At 37.2% G+C, this 23,847-nt stretch overlaps 1 protein-coding gene across 1 annotated transcript in view; it reads right to left on the bottom strand.

Annotated features, from left to right (window-relative positions):
* Positions 1–23,847, bottom strand: part of LOC145663920 (follicle-stimulating hormone receptor-like) — a 590,817-nt gene that overhangs the window by 53,096 nt on the left and 513,874 nt on the right. The window contains exon 6 of the mRNA XM_081730117.1: positions 10,418–10,492. Within this exon, the coding sequence (XP_081586243.1) occupies positions 10,418–10,492 (75 nt within the window). The remainder of the gene's footprint in view (positions 1–10,417; positions 10,493–23,847) is intronic.

The following is a 23,847-nucleotide window of genomic DNA, read 5'->3' as shown; positions in this document are numbered from 1 at the left end:
TATGAAAATCTAACGAAGAATGAAAGGCATAAACGTATTTAAAAAAAAGTGAAACAGTTTCTAGGTGACACTTACCTTGTTTTCTACAACGAGTCTTCAATTATCAAGTGCGATGTGGAATTATTGAGAACAAATTGCCATTGTTACTGAGAGAAAATAAACATTGCCATTCTTATTGAAAGTAGGTGAGTGAATTGGTTAAAAATATTTTATGCCCATTTTCTCGGGAACTAGTAGCCGAAAAATAGATTAAAAGGAGGAAGTGACATGTAGATTAAAAGAGCAAAATAACTTCTTATTTAAACTCTAGATAAATGTAACATTAATCGAGTTTCTGTATGATAATTAAATTTAATATGTTCAAGAAAATGTTGAGTGTAATTGTTTATATGTTAAGTGAATGTAATAGCACATAAATCTCTCTTTCACTAATCTTTCTATTGATGAACCTTTCTAATGCCTTCCTTCTGTTGGAACTCAGACATGTAACCAGGATTTCGTAATAGAAGTCCGTGACGAAATACTGTGGTTATTACACTAGGGGCTCGATCATTTTAAACTATTTTACTAGCCAGGATTTCGTAATGAGGGGTGACATGAAATACTGTTGTTATACACCAGGGGTCAATCAATCTGAACTATTTTCCTGGCAACATATCCATAAAATGCTAGGACAATAAAATGATATGTTAGTAAGTATTTTAATAACAAACTATGAAGAAATTTCGAGCAAACTATAAAAAAAAGTATTGAAAAAGATATAATCTTCCGAGGTCATTCGAACTCGGTTCTTCTTGTCTTCTTATTTATCTTATCTTCGTTTAATGCCATCTAGGATAGCAACGAGATCTCTTTCAGCAGTAAATACATCCTATAAGAAAGATTAGTGTTGCCGCGAAATTGAAAATTTCTTTAACACGTGTAACTGGAATCTATGTTGCCAGGCTCATATTATAGGTGATTGTGGACATTTCTTAAGTTCTATCTGAAAGTCTATCTGATCAAACCGGTTTATCGATCGTCATTTGAAGTCTATAGGATTAGTATGGAGTTAGATGGAATTTGGAATGCTCCGTTACAATGATATCCATTTTTTACTTGACCCCCCATGTTTCCTCCACAAAAACCTCCTCATAACAAAGAGTAACTAAAAGCTTTCTGTAGTTTTTTTAATTTTAACACTGATTCTTCTTTTTGTCATTTCTTTTTGTTTCATCCTTCCTTAATTTTCATTTTTGGTTTCAAAAGGGGGTCCGGACCCCCCAGACCCATCCCTTGGCTTCATGCTTGTGGTTCTTCCATGGATTTGGATGAATTTCAAGTTTACTGGCCTAACTATTACTGCCAGTAAGACTTAGTTTACGACTCAAATTGTCTAATACTGCTTCTAGCTGATCATTCTCCTAAAACTCTCCTGAAACTCACTTTGAGGTTTCGAGGTTCTCAGTTTTTATATGGCGGAAGTATTCTTCTTGACCGTAAACATGAAATATACGGTTGTCGATGTCCAAATCCGAAATCTTGATGTTGGGGGTAAATTGTCAGATAGAGTGAGATAATTATCTATATCAGCATTATACAGTAGAAAGTGTTAAACATTGTGTATAAGGTGATGCATGTATAATTTATACATTTGTGATTTGACGAACTGTTATGCAATAAGCATACACTTCATAAATGACATTTTATCATTCTTCCGTGTTGAATGAAGTAAGATAAACAAATAAACCAAAATAACGAACTAAATCGTGTGTGAATACCTATTGAAAGTTTGGTTTGATTTGTACATTATAAATTATTGACTTAAAGTTGGTTCCACCATAGTATAGTTTAACCGAGTATTCTCGATTACTAGCAACCCAAACGATTTCTTTTAAAAGGTAATTTTTAACAGAAATTCGGCTACCAATAACCGAGTTTTTATTTAACTCTCATTCAGCAAATTAACAATTTTCGCAGTGTATTTAATAAGAAACGTGAAAATGCATTGACATCCAATTACATATGGAAATATGACACATCATGATTTTAATATCTTTGTTGATGCATAACACTCGATGCAATAGAAGTGCATTACTTTATTTAAAATGAAATGAAATCTTTGAGTTTAACGTCCCACAATTATGCCCTTTAGGTTAAGAGAGACGATGATTAAAGCTAGTGAATGAAGATGGAAAATTGGTGGAATGAGAAAGTGGGAGGAAACGGTAACATCCTGAGAAAACCCATGGACACGATGTTGTCCACAACAAACTAACTTGGCCAGGGATCGAACCAGGGACCCCACACACCAGAGGTAAGCAGTCGGCCACTGAGCCACCTTAATCCGTCTAAAATTTATTATAAATCGTTACACACAAGGAAAGTGACATAATGGCTGTTCGTAGAAAGAATCATTCTTCAATCCGTTTTCTTTATTAACTAAGTTAGACATGGATTTAGGTAGCAACGGTCTAGAAGCCAAAGAATACAGGACTTCTGAATAAAGTGGTTATGATCTAATTCTGGAGACTGCTAATCAAATTCGGATCCTCATACCTTTCGAACTAAAAGAGTGTACCACATATAATTTCATTTCTGCACTAACGAGATCGAGTTACGCTATTTAATCTTTGGTGCTTGAGCAGGAAATGTAGGAACCTCACTTTACCTACATGCCAAATTTGGTCTAGATCGGATGGCTCACTGGAATATCTGTACGATTTATGCTGTCTTTTTGATTGCTTTCTTCAAGAAAAAAACATTGAAGGACAAAAACAAAACAAGTAAATCTACGACGAAATAAGTAGGGACTGCCTGTTGATAAGAACGTAGACAATTGGTTGGTAGTAAAAATAGTTGCCTGTTAGACTCCGTGTTACGTGTGTTCCTTTGGCGAGCGTGGTCTCTGGATTGGTTTTCGTTCGATACACAGAATTTTCATATTGACCAACTGCAAAACGAGAAAATATGGGAACAAATTGAACTAACACGCCGTGATAAACAGATTTGAGATGTGCTGACAATGCTGCCTGCTTCAGTATATACATTTATGAGCTGTAACGGCTGTAGGTTTAGTTACGGATTCATGGAAAGCTCATAATCAAATTGATCACGTTTTAGTAGACAGAATAAGACAGTCTCATATAACTGATATTCGGTCGTTTATATGAGCTGACTGTGACATTGATTAATACCTAGTAGCAGCGCTTATAAGAGAGAGTTTACTGTTGAAAATAGGGAATGTTCAACTGAAAACGAAGAGGTTTAATTTAAAAAAAAATAGAAGAGGGACAGGCGAGAGGAAATACCAGATTGAAGGTCAAATAAATGCTCGGTTTTAGAATAATCGGAATGTACAAGTGTTACGGATAATTCAGTTCAAATTAGAGAAGAATTAAAATTTCAGCAAAAGAAAAATTGGGACACGCAGAAATACGTAGGAACAAACCATGGTTCGAACAGGAATGCACTAAGTTAAAAGAGAAGAGAAAACAGGCAAAGCTGCGTTGGCTACAAAATTCGAAAGATAGAACAGAACAAAATTTCGTTGGAACAGGCGGAGAAACTTTCAAAACTTTTAAAAGAAAGAAACGGGATTTTTTTTTTGAAATTTAAAAGAAGTGAAGATAGTAGTAAAAACAAAACTATTCGGGACATTTGTAAAAGCGTCAGTGAATTTAAGAAAGGCTATCAACCTCGCGCTTATATATTAACGAAAGCGGACAGAACATCTCTCACTGATGCAGATAGCATTTTGAATAAATGGAAAGATTTCTTTGACTATTTGCTCAAGACCCGGCCAAAAACTAATGATCTTGGTGAAGGTAAAATGGATACAGCAGAACCGTATATTTTAGTGCTTAACCGAACAGAAATAGAAATTTTTATAAAGAAATTAAAGGCATACAAATTTCTGGATGTAGCGATTTCTGGATTTCCGGTTGGGTTAATTTTAGCTGGAGAGAAAAATTGCGAAACAACATACACAAACTCATTCTTCTTATCTGGAACAAGGAGGAATTGCAAGAAGAGTGGAAAGAATCAATCATTGATCCAATTCACAATAATTATTGAGTCATATATCTTCTGTCAACATCCTATAAAATCCTCTCAAACAGTCTATTAGCAAGATTGACCTCATACCATATGAAGTTATTGGAGATTATCAGGGCGTATTTAGGCGAAATCGATCAACTATCGACCAGATATTTACCATTTGTGAAATACTCGGAAAGAAATATAATACAATAAACCGGTAAGTCAATTATTTTTTAACTTCAGGAAGATCTACGACTTGGTTAGGAGGAAAACTTTATATAACATTGTCACCGAATTTAGTATACCGATAAAACTAGCTAGATTAATTATGATGTGTTTAAGTGAACCCCAAAGTAAAGTCCGCGTAGGAAAATACTTGCCTACGAGTTTTTACGTCGAGAGTGGCCTGAAACAAGGAGATCCATTGTTGTTATTAATATTAAATTTTGTTATGGAATATGCTATAAGAAAAATCCAAGACAGCAACCAGGGCCTAAAGCTGAATGGCACTTTCCAGGTGCTAATGATGTAAAACTGATAAGGGAAGATATGAAGACGTTTGAAGGAAATGCAGAGATTTTATTAAACGCCTGCAAGGACATGGGTTTAGAAGTAAATGCAGACAAAACTAAATATATGAAAACTCACAATAATCGTAATGCTCAAATTATGGATATGTTGAAATATCAAATAATACTTTTGTCGAAGGGGACACTGTCAAATATCTAGGATCACCATTAGCAGACCTAAACTATATCCACAAAGAAATTAAATGTCGACTGAAAGCAGGGAATGTATGTTATTATTCAGTCCAAATTCTTTTGTTGTTGAGAAGTTTGTCAAAGAATCTAAAGCTTAAAATATATGAAGCGACAATTATGGTTGTTATACTGTACGGTTCCGAAAGATGCTTGTTTACTTTGAGGGTAGAAAGCAGACTGGAACAAAATCCCGAAGCGAATATTCGAATCCAAGAGGACAGGAATGGGGAATGGCGGAAACTTCAAATTAGGAATTGAATAATTTATACGGTTTACCTAAAAAAAAAAAATGTTGGGGTGATTAAGTTTAGGAGGCTCAGGTAAGCAGGTCATGTGGCCAGAATGGAAGAAAGTAGGAACGCTTGCAAAATTTTAACCAAAAAAAAATAAATCGGAAAACGACTATTAGGAAAATCTAGGAGCAGATGGGAGGACTCGCAGAAAAAGGATAGAAACAGGATTCAGTCTAAAACAGAAATCAATGGAGAGCTTTTGTCAATGCGGCATTGAACCTCCAGACTTCGTGAGAGAGAAGCACTTCTGTAACTGTTCGCGGTTTCAATCATATGACAAGTCCTTATGCAACCACCATTACTTCAAAGTTTTACAGAGTTGCATAGATCAAGTAAACAAGTATCATTTACGTAATACTATAATTGGTTTCCAAACCGCACTCGGTGGAGCACCAAGTGTTCTTAGAAGCACTCTTAAGTTCTACGAGGAAATTGAAAATAAATTAAGCTTCTTAGTTATGTAGCTCACGAAGAGCTGTAGCTGATCAGACCACTTTGTGTAATATGTTGTTAAGAGACAGAGAGTGCTATGGCTGAACAAGTTGCATATGTTCTGTATAACATCAGGGCTGTATAATGCTTCTTTTGAGATTTGCAAACTATGCTATGTATAAGTATCAGAAGTTTTATAGAACGAATATGTCCATCTGTTTGTTTGTAAACAAGTATCAGAGTAAAAATCGATAAGAGATATCGCGATGTAGTTTTTGGAATCGATTTGGCATGCCAAAAATAGGTTTCATCACGTCCATTAACTCTCTATTCAAACCGGAAGTAGTAGAAATCAACAATTTCCGGTTTCAACGTTGATCGCCATAGAACAAACAAGGTAACAGATAACAACAAGCATTTTGGAGGAATTGATGCACCGTTTAAAGAAATATATTGATTCTGTACTGAATATATCTGTACTGAAATCGGAGTCCCACAAATATGTTCTATTTCCTGCATTAACCCTCTATCCGAAACGAAAGTAGTAGAAATTACTAGAAATCAACAATTTCCGGTTTCAGTGTTGATGTCATAGAACAAATACGGTAATAGAAAGCGACAAGAAGTTTTTCGGAATCAATTTAGTGTCTGAAGAAAATATATATCTTCATTCGCATCTCTATATTTCTGGGCAGGCCAGACTCAATTAGGCAGTTTTGAATAGATGTTATTTTTATTGAGAACTTAATAACATGTAATAGTTAGGTTAGGTTGGAATCACAGACACATAAGTCATCGATTTTCAACATAGTGATCGACCTGGGCACCACCTAAGTCAATACAGGCTTGCAGACTCACAGGAACGTTTCCACATGCTCACTGGAACACTCCATGTTTCCACATGCTCACTCGTTAACCTCCTGAACAATCACTTCACGTAGATGTTGCTCACTCTCAAGAAGATTAACGTACACTTTGTTTTTGAGGCGACAACAAAGGAAAAAATCAGGTGAGGTTATGTCAGGTGATCTGGCTGGCCACTCCACAAGCTCTCCACGGCCGATCCAACGTTGAGGAAAAACTTCTTGCAAGAACGCCTGAACAATTTTGGCGTAGTGTGGCGGGGTTCTATTTTGTAGCTAACACAGTTCTTGAAAGTTTCATCGCTTATGAAGTTATGGAATGACAGTTTCCCTCGATAATTGTAGGTAACTTTTCTTTCCTCGTTTCTCTGTCTGTAATTCAATTGATTGGTTATTAATGATCAAAAACAGCCTAATTAAGTCTGGCCCACCCTGTAAAATCGGAAATGGTAGAAATTTACTACTACTTCCGGTTTCAATATTGATGTTCATAGAGAAAAGACGATAAAAGATATAATAGGAATAATGGCTTTTTGATATGGATTTAGTGTCCGAGGAAAATACTCTATCTTTGATCTTATTCCTGTATTGCAACCAGAAGTTTTGTGTTAAACTTGTATAATTTAGATGTCTACCATAATTTCACAATGCGAAGCGGAACCCATTTGCTGTTTCGTATAAACTAGGAGGAGTCATAAGTCTTGCAATATTTCCACAACCCAAGCAGCAACCACGTGTACGCGCTATAATTGATGTAAGTACAAGGTCAAATTGGACCAATAGCATGGCAAGCGGACTGTTTAACACGGAGGCTGCCATGTCGTCAGTATGTTCAATCACCTATAGTGACCGTAATGATTTGTGCTTAATAACGTCGTACATGTTAACTGTTACTGTAAAAGTTTGAACTCGGCCATAACACTATGGCATCAACCTGAAACATTTGTCATGTGAAAGGTGAAGGTGAAGTGAACCTTAGCGCAGTAGCTCGTTTGTTGCAGAAAACTCGATGCGAGTTGTAGAAATGTCAATCAACCAAGTTCCGGCTGTTCCAGAGTAACAGATTCTTAGATCCTATGACACGCCATTGAGTAACAGATTCTTAGATCCTATGACACGCCATTGAGTAACAGATTCTTAGATCCTATGACACGCCATTGAGTAACAGATTCTTAGATCCTATGACACGCCATTGAGTAACAGATTCTTAGATCCTATGACACGCCATTGAGTGAAAGCTATCCACCAGCATACGATGATTGTCAAACCACCAAGAGCTTCCGCATTGTATCACATGAGTGGACCCCAGGGCAGACTGAGAGGAGAGTGCATGCGTGCTGACAACTGCTGCAAAATCCGCGTGATTGCGTTTTCTGAAACGGATTGTCGTAATGTGACGAAACAAGGTGTTTACCGAAATTCGAATGTGTAAAAACAATGATTGAGCAAGGGCCAATTTCCAGAACTGGTCATCAAACAGGGTCGTTTGGACATAATGTTATGGTCTCTGTATGGTGGATTTACGAGGAGTAAGTCACTTCGAGTTCGTTTCTAACGGTTATACCATCAATGATGACATTTATTGCGAACGGTTAAAGTAGGTGTGTGCTGCACTACGCCAAAAATTATCCTGCATTATTGAGCCGAAAGTGCGCTCTGTTGCTACAGGATAACGCAAAACTACACTCGGCTCGAAAAATTTCATAAACAATTAAAGAACTTGATAGCATCAAATTCATGCTACACTCGTATATATTCCTGACCTTGCTCCTTCGGATTGCTACCTAATTCGGAAGATGGCGCACTTTCTGAAATCACAAAGCTTCACTAACCAACAGGAGGTGGAATAGCAATGACTGAATTCTTTGACTCTAAAGACAAGATATGGTATGAAGGTGAAATCGAGAAACTGACAGGAAGATAGTAGCAAACAGTCCAACACGAGGGACTACATTTTGTATATTAGCCTGCTTTCATTATACTGCAATAAATACAGGTGTATTGTTTGCCAGAGTATTGCAAGACTTATGAAACATCCTTGTAATTTATATTGTTCATTTGAATTTAGATTATTCATGGTTGCACTTACGTTATGTTCGGAAGAAATTAGCACAATTTGCAGTTTATGAGTACTTTGACGTAATTAAGGACAAGAGGGTCCTATGAATAAGTGCAGAAGATATTAAAAGGTATAAATGGATTAATTGGATATTATTTGAACAGTTGTAGAATTAGGGAAATGGCAAAGCAAGTATCTTAATTAATTTCTTTTTAAAGGAGGCTGTTTCAAGTACTCAAGATTGGTCAACATATTCCGCTATCACTATTTCTTATCTTTCTAGATAGTTCACTATTCCTTAGTTCAAGACGCTCACCAGTTTCCTTACGATATCGAAACAATGCTAGACATTCTGTTCCTCCACAGGAACCAAACCAGAGAGTATTAAAGTTCGTTTTCTATTTGGATATGCAAAACATAAGTAATTATACAGGGTGTCCGAGACCAAACGCCTTAATTTTGAAATGACTGTAATACAAAATGTATTCGATACATAATGAAGATTCATACAGCAATGGATACACAGTTTGAAAGTTTTGTTTGTGCAATCACACTATTTCTGTATGAGCCCCATGAGTGGCATGGAGGATGTCTAATCGATATTCGACTTTTTTCCAGGTATCCTTTAGCACCTGTGACGTAACTGTCTCAATTGCAGCTCTAATCCTCTCATGAAGCTGTTCCAGAGGTTTCACTTCGCTAGAGTACAACCTTTATTTAATATACCCCCACAGAAAGAAATCCAGGGAAGTAATATCAGGCGACTGAGGTGGCCATGGGATTGAGACAGTTCCACTACAGATGCTAAAGGGTACCTGGAAATAAATCGAGTATTCTCCGAGAAATCGAGAAATCGATTAGACGTCCTCCATGTCACTCACAGGGCTCACGTAGAAATACTGTGATTTCACAAACTAAACTTTCAAACTTTATGTATCCATTGCCCTATGAATCTTCTTTATGTATTGAATGCATGTTGTATTACAGACATTTCAAATTAGGGCGTTTCGCCTCGGATACAGTCTATTGTGAAAGTTATACAGCTCACATTTAATGCTGTATAATGAATTTTTCACTTGAACAGTTCTCCAATAGTTAGAATATTTGGTAATTGTTGCTCAGTGAGTTAATTAGACATACTTATATCTTCTTTGTACTATTTTTTTTAAAGAAAAATAACAAGTAGGAATATCAATGTCAACCACGTGAAGGATTTTCGTTTGTCACAGTAACTATACCGTGAAAATTGAAGTTTGAATTTTTGTAACTTCCCTCACTATCTATTCTCCACTGAAAACATTCATAAGATGAAGGAACATTTGAAATAATTATGTCTTTAAATTTTTCGAATAGCAAGTAATTTAGTTTCATTTTAGCATAGTATTGCATGAACAAATTAGCACATTGCATCCTGAAAGTTATACTAACCCGCTAATCACAACAACACTGTGGGGTAATCTATCAGGCAAGGATAATATCCATATTTCCTCTCATAGCAAAAAAAATGAAATGAAATGAAATATTTAAGTCTTACGTCCCACCGTTATGCCGGTTAGGCTAAAGGAGACGGTTCCTCTCATAGCAATAGACGGGAAACTGGATAGATCACCTCCAGCAACGACCTCGATTCCTGACCTTTGACCTTCTATACCCTGGTCAAAATTGATGGTGATCCATTAAGCAGTTTCTGAGAGTGTTTCTCAAACGGATATATGGATAGACAGGGTAAATATATAAAGGAGGTTTTGGTAAACAAAGTTTTTAATTTTAAGCAAGTCATACTAGAAAAATAAAAAAAAATCAATTGTACTTCAAGAATCTTGGTTTTGACCCAGCTTTGGTTATTTTAACATGCAAGACACTGAGAGTTTTTTCTTTTATACCTTTGTCAAATATATTTATTAGTTATAAAATCGTATATGAAACACTTGAATATATACAGTATACGTATATTTTTAGATAAAGCTATTTGTCGTTATTTATACTTACACCATCTGCATTAAGGGAACATCTCCAAGAGGGACCAAACACGGCCCTTGTTCCAAACCTGTGAGCACAATACGTCTGCAAATAAAGTGAAACAATATTATAATTACTGTAAATATAATTGAATGATAAGCTTTTGTACAGTGGACACATAGACAATGAACACAATAACCAGTTACGGTGATAACACTTCCCAGAGACAGCAGTGCAAGTGCTGGAATGTTCTATATAAGTTATACTATGACAAGGAATTTACTACGATCTATACACATAAGTTTCATCTATATACCCTATTGCAAGTTCTATATTCGGTTCTTCGAGGGGGCAAACTGTCTATTGCCGCTACTAAATGTAGTTATATGTGAAAATGTTTAACCTAGGATGACCCAATTTAGAAAACGAAGAAACGGGACTTTCGGCAATCTTGTTTAATTTGAAAATGCGCCAGGTTAATAGTCATTGTTATGTAGTTATTCATGCTAGTGAGGAAGAAGTCTTTAGCTTTTCAATGTAGTCAGTTTATTTTTTTTATTTATTAGAGCTTATTACGATTTCAATTTTTATTTTCTATTTTAACATTTAACAGGAATTAGAATCGAATGTGTCTTGAATTCACATTTTATGATGACTGAATTTCTTCTAGAAGGATTGATCTTTTCTTGAGGACGTTGTTGAAGTTCATAGTTCATACAAGTAGTTACTACGAGCCGAAAACGGGATTCTTTCTTTAACAATAGGACATTTAGCTTGCCGTTTGCCTTTTTCCAGGGACACCGGACGGCTTTCTGAGGAAAACGGACAATCCCTTTAAAAACGAGACGTTTAGTTCCCCTAGTTTAACCATAAATATCATCATGCGAAGGCGTTAACAATTATTTTGTTTCGCAATGGAGTAAAATCAAAGTTCGTCTTTGAGTCTGAAATTTGTAAGTTTAATTCCTGCTGCCAGTTTATCCTAAGAAAAACTTATCTTTTTCAAATAGCAAGTTTCTTTAATTACATTTTTCGCAGTTGTCACACTGCCCTTTCGATGGTGGAATGTTTTGATCTTGGGCAATTTTCTGTATTTCAATCGATCCATGTGATTTTTATAAGTACCTGCTGGGAAGTTAGAATTCCTACTTAACACAAACAAGTAGTTATTGGTAGGTATGTAACCTAATATACAGCCAAATTAGCCGAGAAACAAAGATGGCTAAGAGCTTCATATATATATATATATATATATATATATATATATATATATATATATATATATATATATGAGTCAAATTAGTTAATGCGAAACAGAAATAGTTGAAGTGGTAAAAAAGTGATTTTTTGGCTTTCTTTTACTTTTATTTACGTATTCTCTTTTCTATTTTTACCTTTATATACCTTTATATACTCGTATAATTTATATTTGTCAACTTACATATATATTCTTTATATAAAATACGTGTGAACTTCAACGGCACAGAAGGGGAATGATACGGATATACTCCTACGATATTTAAGTAATGTTATCCCAAGGATGCAAAGGAATCGAATGATTATCACAGTCTAAAAGAGGAGAATATGAAAACAAAACAGGCTTTTGTAGAAGGCAGAGCCAATAAGACGAAACATGGCTTCTCTGTTGTGACGGAGATTCTTCTATACTACAGACTTGCAATTTGATACACTGTAGTAGTTCTTATATTAATTCAGTTGGCAACACTTATTGCCACGGTATTGTGCAGAGACTTGTGTTGCGAACTATACATGATGGAACTTTGTGACTTGTGGCCCGGAAGATTCAGAGGAAGCTTGACCCATGCCAGGGCCGCTGACACGTAGTGACCCAGAGAGACCAATGACTCAGTCTGACCAAGAGACGGGCGAAGCTGTTAATGCAATTCTAACAAATACATTTCTTTTCTCTTTCTCTTTTTTCTCACTAAGTCTAGAATTTTGTTTCTCGTTTGTTGCTTGCATCTGTATGTGTTAAAGCATTACACTGAAAAATAATTACAAGGTTTATCAGAACATAAACTCGTGAGAATCACAGAAAAAATATGCTAGATGCTTTTCTTAAGAGATCGCCAAAGTTTGATCGAAGGAACTTGTAAAACCTATCGCGTAGAATATAAAAGATGCCGCTGAGCCCAAACAGCATTTTGTTAAATTATTTTGTGTAGTCTATATTAGAAAACAAGTGTATTATGCGAGGGTAGATCAAAAAGTAAATCATCCCTCGCTATAATTTTGTTTCTATTGCATTTACTGAACTATCTACGCATGATATTATAGAAGTAAGCTTACTTTACTAATGTACTATTTTCTTTTTCAGATTGATTGATTAGAACCATGAATCTGAAGTTAAGAAAAAGATATGTCATCATTGAATTTCTGGCAAAAGAAGACTGTTCACCCAAGGAAATCCATGATCGCTTGAAAACTGTTTATGAGGATGCTATAATGGATATCAGGAACGTGTAGCGTGAAGAAGAAGAAGTTTAGAATCGGAGAAACAGAAACTGCGGATAAACCGAGAAGGGGTCTGCCGACATCAATCATAGATGCAAATCGAGAACGTGCTGATGTATTAATTCGAGGAGACAGGCGCATTACAGTTCAGGATATTGCCGATGCATTGAATGTCTCGTATGGCTCTGCCTAAGGTATAATCGCTAACTTAAGATATCACAAAAACACAGGCTCTTGGATGAACTTGAAACAACTTTAAAATCATAGGTCAAGAAGCAAACCTCTGAATTTTTCCAAAATGGTTTTGATGTCTGGATTCGATGTTGGCGCCAATGTGTTCAAAATTATGGAGACTATCTTGAACAGTGGTTTTCTACACAGAACAGTTCAGGTTATGATCTGGAATATCTTTAGCTCTTGTATGCTCATTAATATATTTTCATGTCACAGGAAGCATAACTTTTTGATCTATCTTCGTACTTTAGTATGGGAAGACGAATAAAGATAAAGTTATATCTCAGACATTTAAGGTATATGGTACGTTGATGATTGAGATTCAACTATGAATTCTACAGTGCTACTAGTGAATTCTACACTGATACTTCAGCTGGTTCAGGATCGTCGTGTCAACTGGGTTTAAGAAGCGAGGCTCAGGCTCGGATGATCAGGTAACAGACATGACTCAAGTGAACCGGTGATCAATTATCCTTTCCATTACTGATACACAGAGAGAAAAAAGTATGTGATGTACGTAAAAACGTAGGTTATATGGGTAAATCCTGTAGTTTTTGGGCTTTATGTACGACTATAGGTACCACCCTGCGTCAAACTCAAACGTATAACTGAAAACGTATGTGTCATATTTCCGTATAAGTGTACCATCTATATGTACTTTCCGTATGAAAGAAAGAACTGTATATAAGCAGTCAAGATTTCATATACAGATGGACGTTCTAGCTGACGTATGAAAGATACGTATACGTACTTACGTAATATACGGAAGACTGTTAGATGTCAGATATCTTGCAGCGATTTTATGTAACATGTAAACGGGAAAAAGGCAGTACGTATGTAGCATGTAGACAACGTATGTTCCGTGCAGATTTCCGTACTAAACATGTCGATACCGTATACTTGAACAATATACTACTGTTCAGATAACGGGTTTTTCTCAGTATACAAAAGTTGCTTTCTTTGATCGTTTATACTTTGTTAGTTCTTTCTTAATTTACAATTAACGCGTGCAGCCGATTTTCAGCAATTAAAAGTGGCTCTCAGTAATTACCAGAATCTTTCCGTTTGTACAAAATTCTATAGAACAACGAGATAAGTGTTTATTTGTCCTGGACGAATGCAACATGACGTGATTTTTTTTTTTTTTTTAATTTTGTCTCCTGGACAATTTGCTGAGTGGTGCTTGTCCAGTTGTACCCCTCCAAGTCTCAATTAATGCCGGTCGCAGTTTTAGTTCAGAAAAAAAATGAAATGAAATCTTTGAGTTTTACGTCCCACGGTTATGCCGGTTAGGCTAAAGGAGACGGTGATGATGAGTAATGAATGAAATGGTGGAATGAAGAAAGTGGGAGGAAACGGGAGAACCCCGAAAAAAACCACGCACACGGTGTTTGTCCACCACAAAGTTCACTTGGCAGAGGCTGGGATCGAACCCGGGACCCCTAACACCAGAGGTGAACGCTCTACCACTGAGCCACCGCGGCCCCTAGTTCAGAAAAAAGATTTACGGATATTAATTTCTATTACGTAGAAGTTTTTCAAACTTCAAGAAATTAAAATAACTATACTTTTTACCCCTGAAACGTCCGAAAAAAATTAAATATATTAAAAAGAATGTGTAATATATATATAAGTTTCTTTTAAAACATTAAACAATTAATATAGAAGTACTTTTTCATGTTTGTTTCGCGAGTTTTGTGTTGAAAACTCTACCTTTCTCTTGTTTACTCTCCGTTTCTCATGATGGATGGTCTAAAAGAAAACTTTCATTTCTCGACACTCAAATGAAGATTTGTTTTCCATTCTTTCGCGTCTCCATTCAGACTGATTTGCTTCATTTTTCGCTTTTCACTGTTGGACGTCTTCTTATGAACAACTTCCTTTTTCTTTGTTGTTAGACTGAGAACTTCACGATATTGCTTTGAAAGTGCCCAAGTGGAAGTAAATAAAAACTTCCACATGAGAAAGCATACATTTAATCTATTTTCATTCTTACAATGAAAATGTAGCTAATTTGGGAATGGTATTGTAACTAATTGTTAGTTTAGTTGAAGTTTGAAACGAATGAATATAAATACAGTTAATTATGAAAATAATAGAAACATCCATTGGCACTAGAACACGTAATATTTTCGAGTAAAAACTCTTGAATATTCGTGCAAAGTGAGCGTCTTGTTGGCTGGTTAGTCTTTTTACAAAGGTAACCAAGAAAACTGTAACTTTTTGTGGAGGTCTGTGTTCAATTGGGCCTCACACCGTGAGTTGAATGCAAATGGAGATAGGGCGAAGGTCAGTTGTTGATGTGGGTATATAAAACATACTACCTGGTTGTAGTAGTTCAGTTACACCGTGAACTTGCGTAACGACAGAGTGAACATGGAACATCCACAGAGCGTCACAAGGGCGTATGCTGTACGAGTTCAAACTGGGGTCAAACGCCGCTGCAGCGGGACGGAAGATATGCCAGGTCTTTGGTGAGACTGTCATGACTACGCGGACAGTGCAGCGGTCCAAGTTTAAAACGAAACACTCGAAGACCCATCACGTGCCAGAAGACCAACACATGTACAAAATGAAGATCTTTAACAGCAATTGAGGCGAACAGTGGCCAGACATGTGAGGAACTTTGACTATAATTCAGTGTGAGTGGAGAAACCAGTCGGCAGCACCTCCACCAACTTGGACGCACTACAAATTGGGTCGATGGGTCCCACATTTGACTCCGGGCTAGAAGACAAAGTGAGCAGACACCTGTGTTTCTTTGCTGTCTCGTCTGAGGGAAAAGCCACTTCTGGACAGGATGTTGACATGTGATGAGAAGTGAGTCCTGTACGAAGCTCCAAGGCGCCGTCATCATTGATTAGTATCCCATAAACCGGTTCTAAAACAGCCGAAACCAACACTGCACCAGAAGAAGATCCTCCTGTGTGTTTGGTGGACTGCTCGCGGCATCTCGCATCGGGAACTGCTACCAGCTGGTCAGAGCATCAACTGTATACTGTCAGCAGTTGAGCGGTGTTCAAGAAAAAACTCAAAACTCTTGAGACAGCACTTCTGAATCGCAAACGGGTTCTCCTATTGCAAGACAACGGTAAGCCTGAGTGGCTAAGATAACCCGGAACACCATTCTACGCCTTGGATGGAAAACCCTATTGCATCCGCCATACTTCCCGGGCATTACACCATCCGGTTATCACCTATTCCATTTCTTGGACAATCACCTGAGAGGACACCAGTTCAAATCCCTAGTAGAGATGCAAAACGCACTTGATACCTTCTTCGCTTCACAGCCCATCAAGTTTCACAGCAATGAAATACATGGCATTCTAGAAAGTTGGCACAAGGTCGTCGATACGGATGGGGACTATTTTTGATCTTCCAGGTACGTCTTAGGTGACATATCGATGTTCGAAGGTGGTGGTTGAAAAAGCGACAGAACTTTCTTGGTTATCTTTATAGCACCAACGCTATATAAGATGTGAACCTACAGTTTAAAGTGGGATCCGAACCGAGCTCCCACGAGGAATCAATTCATGATGACAGATTAACACTGGAAAATATTAATGATCCAGTTGAGAGTAGAACCACGGACCACGCATTACAAACACGAGATCACGTGCGCTAACAATTCGGTTAAGCAGGAGCAAAACAAAGTTCTGAAAAATTTGAGCCTTCTGTTTCTTTTTTAATGCTCTGTACTCTCACCCGCAGGCGGTAAAATTTGATGCATATTCTCAAGAGAAAGATCCCCTTCACCCAAAAGAAAAAGATTACAATACATAATCAATTTGTTGAAATCTTATGTAGGGCTAAAGGGAACTTCTGGAAAGTAAGCATTTTTAAAACATAACTACAATACTTGTGATAAATTATAAGAAAGTCGTATTATCGGAGATCACAAGTGAAATGTAATGCATATTAGCAGAATCCATTTTTGATATCACTAAACTAAGAGAGATGAGCTTGATTGCGTCAGTGTCTCGCCTACGGCACTGGTCTACAGTGTGGTTTATGCATATACGAGGGAGGTTCAACAATTATTGTCCCCGGCATATTTAAAATACCCGAGCTGGGATGGCTGATGGGGGAAATTGTAGACTAATGTCTTGGATGCCTATATGCCAAATTTCAGAACCATTGCTGCTATATTAATATTCCTTTTTGTCGCTTCAGATGTGAGAGGTGGCACCTAGCTTGAAAAATGAAGAAAACCGAACAACGAACTGTCATTAAGTACCTCCAGAAAAAGAAGTTAAGCCCAAAGAAGGAGAGAACATGGTCAATGTATTGGGTGATGGGGCTCCTTCCTACCAGGTGGTAAAAAACTGGTGCCGTGACTTCCGTTGCGGCAGGGAAAGCTGTCAACAGGCCCCTGGTGCTTGTTTTCCAACAACAGCATGCACCCCAGAAAACATTGATGCTGTGCACGATACGATTAAAGCAGACAGACGAATCACGGTGCAACAGTTAGCAGACATCATGCACATCTCTGTAGGCTCAGTGGAAACCATTGTGCATGAACACTTGCGATTCAAAAAGGTGTCAACGCGATGGGTACCTAAAATGTTATCTCGTGAACATTAGAATGACAGAGTTCGATGTTCAAGGGCTGGTTCGGAGGTTATAGAGGCAGACCTGAAACAGTTCTGTGATAGATTTGTGACAGTGGATGAGACGTGGCTCCACCACCATGATCCCGAGTCCAAACGACAGAGCATGGAGTGGCGGCACAGCAGTTTGCCTCCCCCACGCAAGTTTAAGCTGCAAGCATCAGCACGCAAGGTTATGGCCACAATTTTTGGGGATGCAAAGGGTATGCTCCTTATTGACTACCTGGAGGTTGGACACACTATCACGGGAGACCTATTATGTAGCCCTAATCTCTAAGTTACGCGAAGCAATCAAGGAAAAACGGCGCGGGATGTTGCAGCGAACAGTGCTGTTCCACCAAGATATTGCTCCGGCTAACAAAAGTCATCTTACTGGTGCCGCAATCCATGCTGCTGGTTTTGATGTGTTGGAATATCCTCCCTACTCACCCGACCTCGCCCCTAGTGACTTTCATTTGTTCCCAAAGTTGAAGGAGCACCTCAAGGGTAAGAAGTTTCACTCAAATGCAGCTGTTATTGAAGCTGTGGAGGAATGGCTCAGCCAGAGACTTTCTTTGAAGCTGGTATATTGGCTTTACAGCATAGGTGGAAGAAGTGCATTACTATGAAAAGAGACTTAAAAAAAAATACTTCTTATAGGTCAGGGACAATAATTATTGAACCACCCTCGTGCTTTGAACAGTATGGTTGGATATAATATACCAATTTTAATAGGTTTTTACACTTCTTTCTATCGCACAAGCAACTCTTTCCGTTGTTTTATTAAATGGAATAGGAGTTCACCGTTATACTTCTTTTCTACTAAGTTTAAATACTTTGTCTGTAGTCCTTGTAATACTGGAATGCATTACTTTGTGTAGTTTTTTTTTTTTTTAATTTTCTACTTCAAATCACAGAAAACATATAAACAATATTACAAAGTATACCGTAAGACGGTACTCTGCACCAGATTTAAGGGATTTTAAAGAAAATAATATGTAACTTACAAATTTAATGATTTACAACACTGTATTTTAAACATATAATAACTACATATATAAATAAAAATATTCGTGCAAGTACATTAGTAAACATTCAGTATGACCATAGTTATTGAAACATAAACGTCAGTGCAAAGGTACCCCATAGGTGAGGATACTTTGCACAACATACTAAAAAAGTATGTTCAACATACGAACATAATAATTCTGTTCAATGTTTTTCCTTCTATATTTAAAAATTTCATTTCCTACAAAAAAATTGCATGCAGTCTATAGCCTAAATACAATTTATATTAGAATGATGGTACAGATATTAGTATGAATTATCGATATTTGTAAAGAAAATTATGGATTTTCTGGTACCGGCATAGGAACCACATTCTGATAGTTTAACATATGCTCCACAAAAATGCCAACTCAAGAACAGCAAAAATACCCCTGAACTGATTTGCCTTGGTTGCTCTTTATGTCCAAGAATATCACCCCAAACGTAATCAGTAGAATATTTAAGGGGTTTGGGGCTCTCAGGCTGAATTTCATGATTTCTTTTTTTCAAAAATCTAATGTTAGTTATTCCTATGCGTATAACCTTCAATCCGCCCAAAGTCTAGTGATTTCTTAAAAAAAAAAAAAAAAAAAAAAAAAAAAAAAAAAAAACCTTTTCTTAGTGAAGCCCCTCTCAAACTATTTTTCTGGATCTGCCACTGTTCGTAATTTATTTTCCAGCAAGAAATCCATTCTGACATATACCTAAATAGGAAATTTACCTAAAATTAGAAGGCAGGAGGTACCAGCAGTAGAACTTTACCATCTAAGAGGTTACTTTGGACCGATGCAAAGTAACCCTGATTAGAGGGTGAAACTGCCTTTTCCCAGTTTTATTTCTTTTATGACTTTAAAACGTTTTACATTTCAATTTCAACTATTGCTTGAGAGTCCCATTATACACAGTAGTATTCTACGAAACTGACTTGACTTTGACGGAAATTCTTGTAGGTGATATCTTTCAAATTTTGTCTGCCTTCACAGTGACTGCTTTCCATACCTCTACCTAGTTATACCATAAATACTGTCACAAGTTTGAATGTGAATAACACACAGAGTATTAACACCAAGGCAATTTATTTCGGTCATGTTTTACATTGATATGTTGTAAACCTGACGCATGAATCATTTTTCGAAATGTCCCCGCTTATCCTTAATGCAGGCACAAAGTCTGTCCGGCCACTAGTCAATGGCATTACGCACCACGTCCATGAGAAAATTGTTCACTGCTCGGATCAAGGACTGTCGACAGATGGATGCCGTTTATGGCAGACCTTTGCCTGAAGGACTGCTCAAAGTTTGTAGTCCAACGAGTTAAAGTCCGGGCTGCTCAGCGGTAGAAGGCGAATCAGCGGTAGAAATGAAGTCGGGGACGTTTCGTGCCAGCCACTCCTGAGTTGTTTTCACTTTGTGGCCTGGAGCGGAATCCTACTGGAAGGTCCAGTTTTCTCCAGGAAAACGGTAGCAGACAGTGATTTCACTATAGGTGTTAGCACTGTGTCCTGGTACACCTTGGCAGATGTTTTAACACCTTTTTCGCAAAAATGCAGCTGGGTTGTGCCTGAGTGGCTCACTCCCCACCAAACCATCACTGAGGCAGGATGATGTGCCTCTGAACCCTTGGGGCTACCTCAACAGCCGCAGTAGATGACGTGGCATACACACGGTCATTTTGAGCGTTGTAGGTCTGCTCAATTGTGAACACCTTTTCGTCAGTGAACAGAATCTTTCTGTGCAGATTGTTGGCGTAACGCCGCAACGGTCTCTTTGATTTAAGGACCCTCTGCGACATTAATGTTTGGGTCAGAAAGTGACCAATCCGCCTCTTATAGGCCCGTAGATGTAGGTCACTGCTGAGCACACGAGACATGGAATTTCTGCTGATGTTCATCTCAGCAGCCACCACACTTTGTGTTCGAACAGGATTTCTTCGAATTCTTGCTGTGACAGCTTTCTGGACCTGTGGGGTTCGTATCATTCGTGATCTGCCACTCCTTGCGCAGTCAGCTGCCGTTCCAGTCTTGGTATATCGCTGTATGGTGCGATACACGAATCTCTTGCTGATTTGTTTGGGTTTCAGGAGGTTGAAAATCTCACCTGCTGTCTTCCCGACCTTGTGTAGTGCAATTACTGCTAGTCTGCTACACGATTTTCGTAATTGCCCCACTCCATCAGAACTCAATACAATATCAACGTATGGCATAAACAGTCAAACACACACTACATGCATCTTCCGCTTTATACACAGATGGCAGCACTGTGTCACTCCGGATGCCCACTCCAAACTTTGTGACAGTATTTTTCGAAATCTGTCAAGATGGCGGCCGTTGCAGTAGTGATGTGAAGAAGCTCCGGCATAATTACTGAATTAAGTTGTTTAATATATCTGAAAACCTGTAAATTGTAGTGTCATAGTTACGTAAAAGTACAGTGATAAGTATGTGTTAAAAGGTTTTTCATCTTTCGCTAGAATACTGACTATCTAAGTATTTTCTTACGGGTCTGCTCTGCTAGGAAAGAAAGCCATATCGCTCAAAATGGCAGGTAGTGTTGAAACTACTGCGAGTGTAACTAACAATATGTTCGAAGAACACATTAAATGTCATAAGTGCAACAGAGTTATGAAAAATAAAATCTACTGTAGCACATGCAAGAATGCGTTTCATCTCGGAAAATGCAGTGGCGTTCTAAAAAGTGAAAATGTCCTAAACTGGGTATGCTCATTTTGCATGTCCAAAACACAGCAAACAAATGAAGATCGGAGTATGGTGCCAAGTACCGATGTAAATCTTGAACTAGTGTCTAAGCTTTACGAAGAAATAGCCTCACTACGCAAAATAATTGAAATATTAAGTACAGAAGTGCGAAACTTTCATGTGTCAATGTCTAACGAAAGCCCACCTTCAAATGTTAGCAGTGCAAGGCCGAATCAACTTTTGTGGAGTGAAGTTGTAAATAATAAAGTTCCTCCTCGTTTACAACAGGAAACATGTGGAAAACTCAATCCCCAAGTGAATGTGAAACGACAGAAAAAAGTAGAATATGCAAAAAACAATGACAAACAAGTACTTTCATTATCTCGTTCAACCCCTAAATGTCCAACAGAACCTGTAAAAACTGCAGTGCAAGGCAAAAGAATGACCACGTATACCGCTAGTGAAGGTGATTTATATTCAGTGTGTGTTAGTAATAGGTTCAGTGTATTAACTGAAGAAGACACGTTCTCATCTATTCAAGACTCAAAGAGCCCAAATTCTGGACATACCAGAAACGACAAGGAAACGAATAAGTGTACTCGTAACACAGTGAACATAAAATCAATGAAAAAAACGCAGATTAACTTGTTCTGTGATAGTCACGGTAGAAATTTACGACAGTATATCGAAGAGAAAAGTGTTTACTTCGTACGAAGCGTGATTAAACCATCCGCCAAATTTCAAGATGTAACAACAGACTGTAAGCTACCCTCAGGTAAGAATGACTTCTCTGTATTTATAGCTGGTACCAACGACATTGGAAGAAATGAACAGAGGGATCTAATGACAGCACTACGGAGAAAACTTAATGAGCTACGAGGCTCAAATGTTATTGTTGTGTCTGTTCCTCATCGACATGATTTGACCACTTGGTCTTGTGTTAACTTGGAAGTGCAGAAAACGAATGAAGAAATGCGCAAACTTTGTAAATATTTCAATAATGTTACATTTGTAGATATAAGTAGATTAGGAAAAAGGTATCATACTTCACATGGCCTCCATCTTAATAGATTAGGCAAAATGTATGTAACTAACAAGATCATTGACATTGTAAACAAATCAATAACTTCAAATATGTCTACTGTTTCTAACATTATTCCAATTGGTTGGCCTAAAGAATCTTTAGATGAGCAAGCTTCAGTAAACTTACAAAAAAACTAACTTGTATGACCGATCAAAAAGGCTCAGCTTGTTTTAACTCTGATCGGTCAGTAAAGGCAAAGAGTAAGAATCTCAAACAATTAGATCTAGACAAGAAAAAATTAAATGAGCATGAAATTGAACTTAATAATAAGTTTAGCATCTTGCATTGGAATGTACAAGGTCTCTCCAATAAATTTCACTCAGCAGCCAGTTTTATACAAGATTTAGATATAAGTTTAGATGTGATATGTATGGTAGAACACTGGCTTGATTATGACGAGATTAAACTTCACAATATTAACGGCTACAACATTGCAAACTATTACTGTAGACCCTCACGACAACATGGTGGCTGTTTAATTTATGTAAAAAATGGTATAGATTATAAACGATTAGATGGTGTTACGGGATTTTCAGTTGAGATGGAATTTGAAGTAACAGCTATATACCTTGTAAATTTAAAAGTAATTATCATTTCCTTGTACAGACCAAATACAGAGAATAAGAATTTTGATTTATTTTTAGATAGGTTAAGCTGCATCTTAGAATATGTTTGTAAATACAATTGTAGAATATTTCTGTGTGCTGATTTTAACGTTGATTTTAGAAAAAGAGAAAGTATAGAGTGCCAAGACTTAAATAATGTCATATCCTCTTTCGGCCTAAGAATATCAACAACACAAGTGACTAGACCTAACCCACCTAATGGAGGGAGTTGCATAAACAATATTGTTACTAACAGTAGTAGTAGTATGGGTTGTTATGTGATAAAAACTTGGATTTCAGACCATTGGCCAGTAATAGGTAGCTTAGATTTAATTGTTACGAAAAATGACAGGTACAAAAAATCTAGTTCTATTCCTCAATTTCATACTAAGCAACTGGTACGCAACATCACTGATGATAGTAAAGTTACTTTCAGACATCTTTTAAGTAACGTTAATTGGACCAATATGTATTTAGAACCTTCAATTGATTTTAAAATTACGTTTTTGTTAAATTCATTGATTTACGCAGCTGAGACTGCATTTCCCTTAAAGCCATTAAAAGACAAATCGACGATGCCTAAAGCTAACAAAGTTAAAAGCATAGAACTAGACCGAGTTAAAGATCTATGTAACACGTATTATGATTTCTACATAAGCACTGGCGATAAGTCATTTAAAGAACTTCATATAAAATATAAAAAGCAATTTAGGAAGTTATTGAAAGTGACC

Source organism: Thermobia domestica, chromosome 11 (genome assembly GCF_964235325.1).
Source record: "Thermobia domestica chromosome 11, izTheDome1.hap1.1, whole genome shotgun sequence".
Classification (NCBI taxonomy): Eukaryota; Metazoa; Arthropoda; class Insecta; order Zygentoma; family Lepismatidae; genus Thermobia; species Thermobia domestica.
This window is presented reverse-complemented; position numbering and strand designations above follow the sequence as displayed.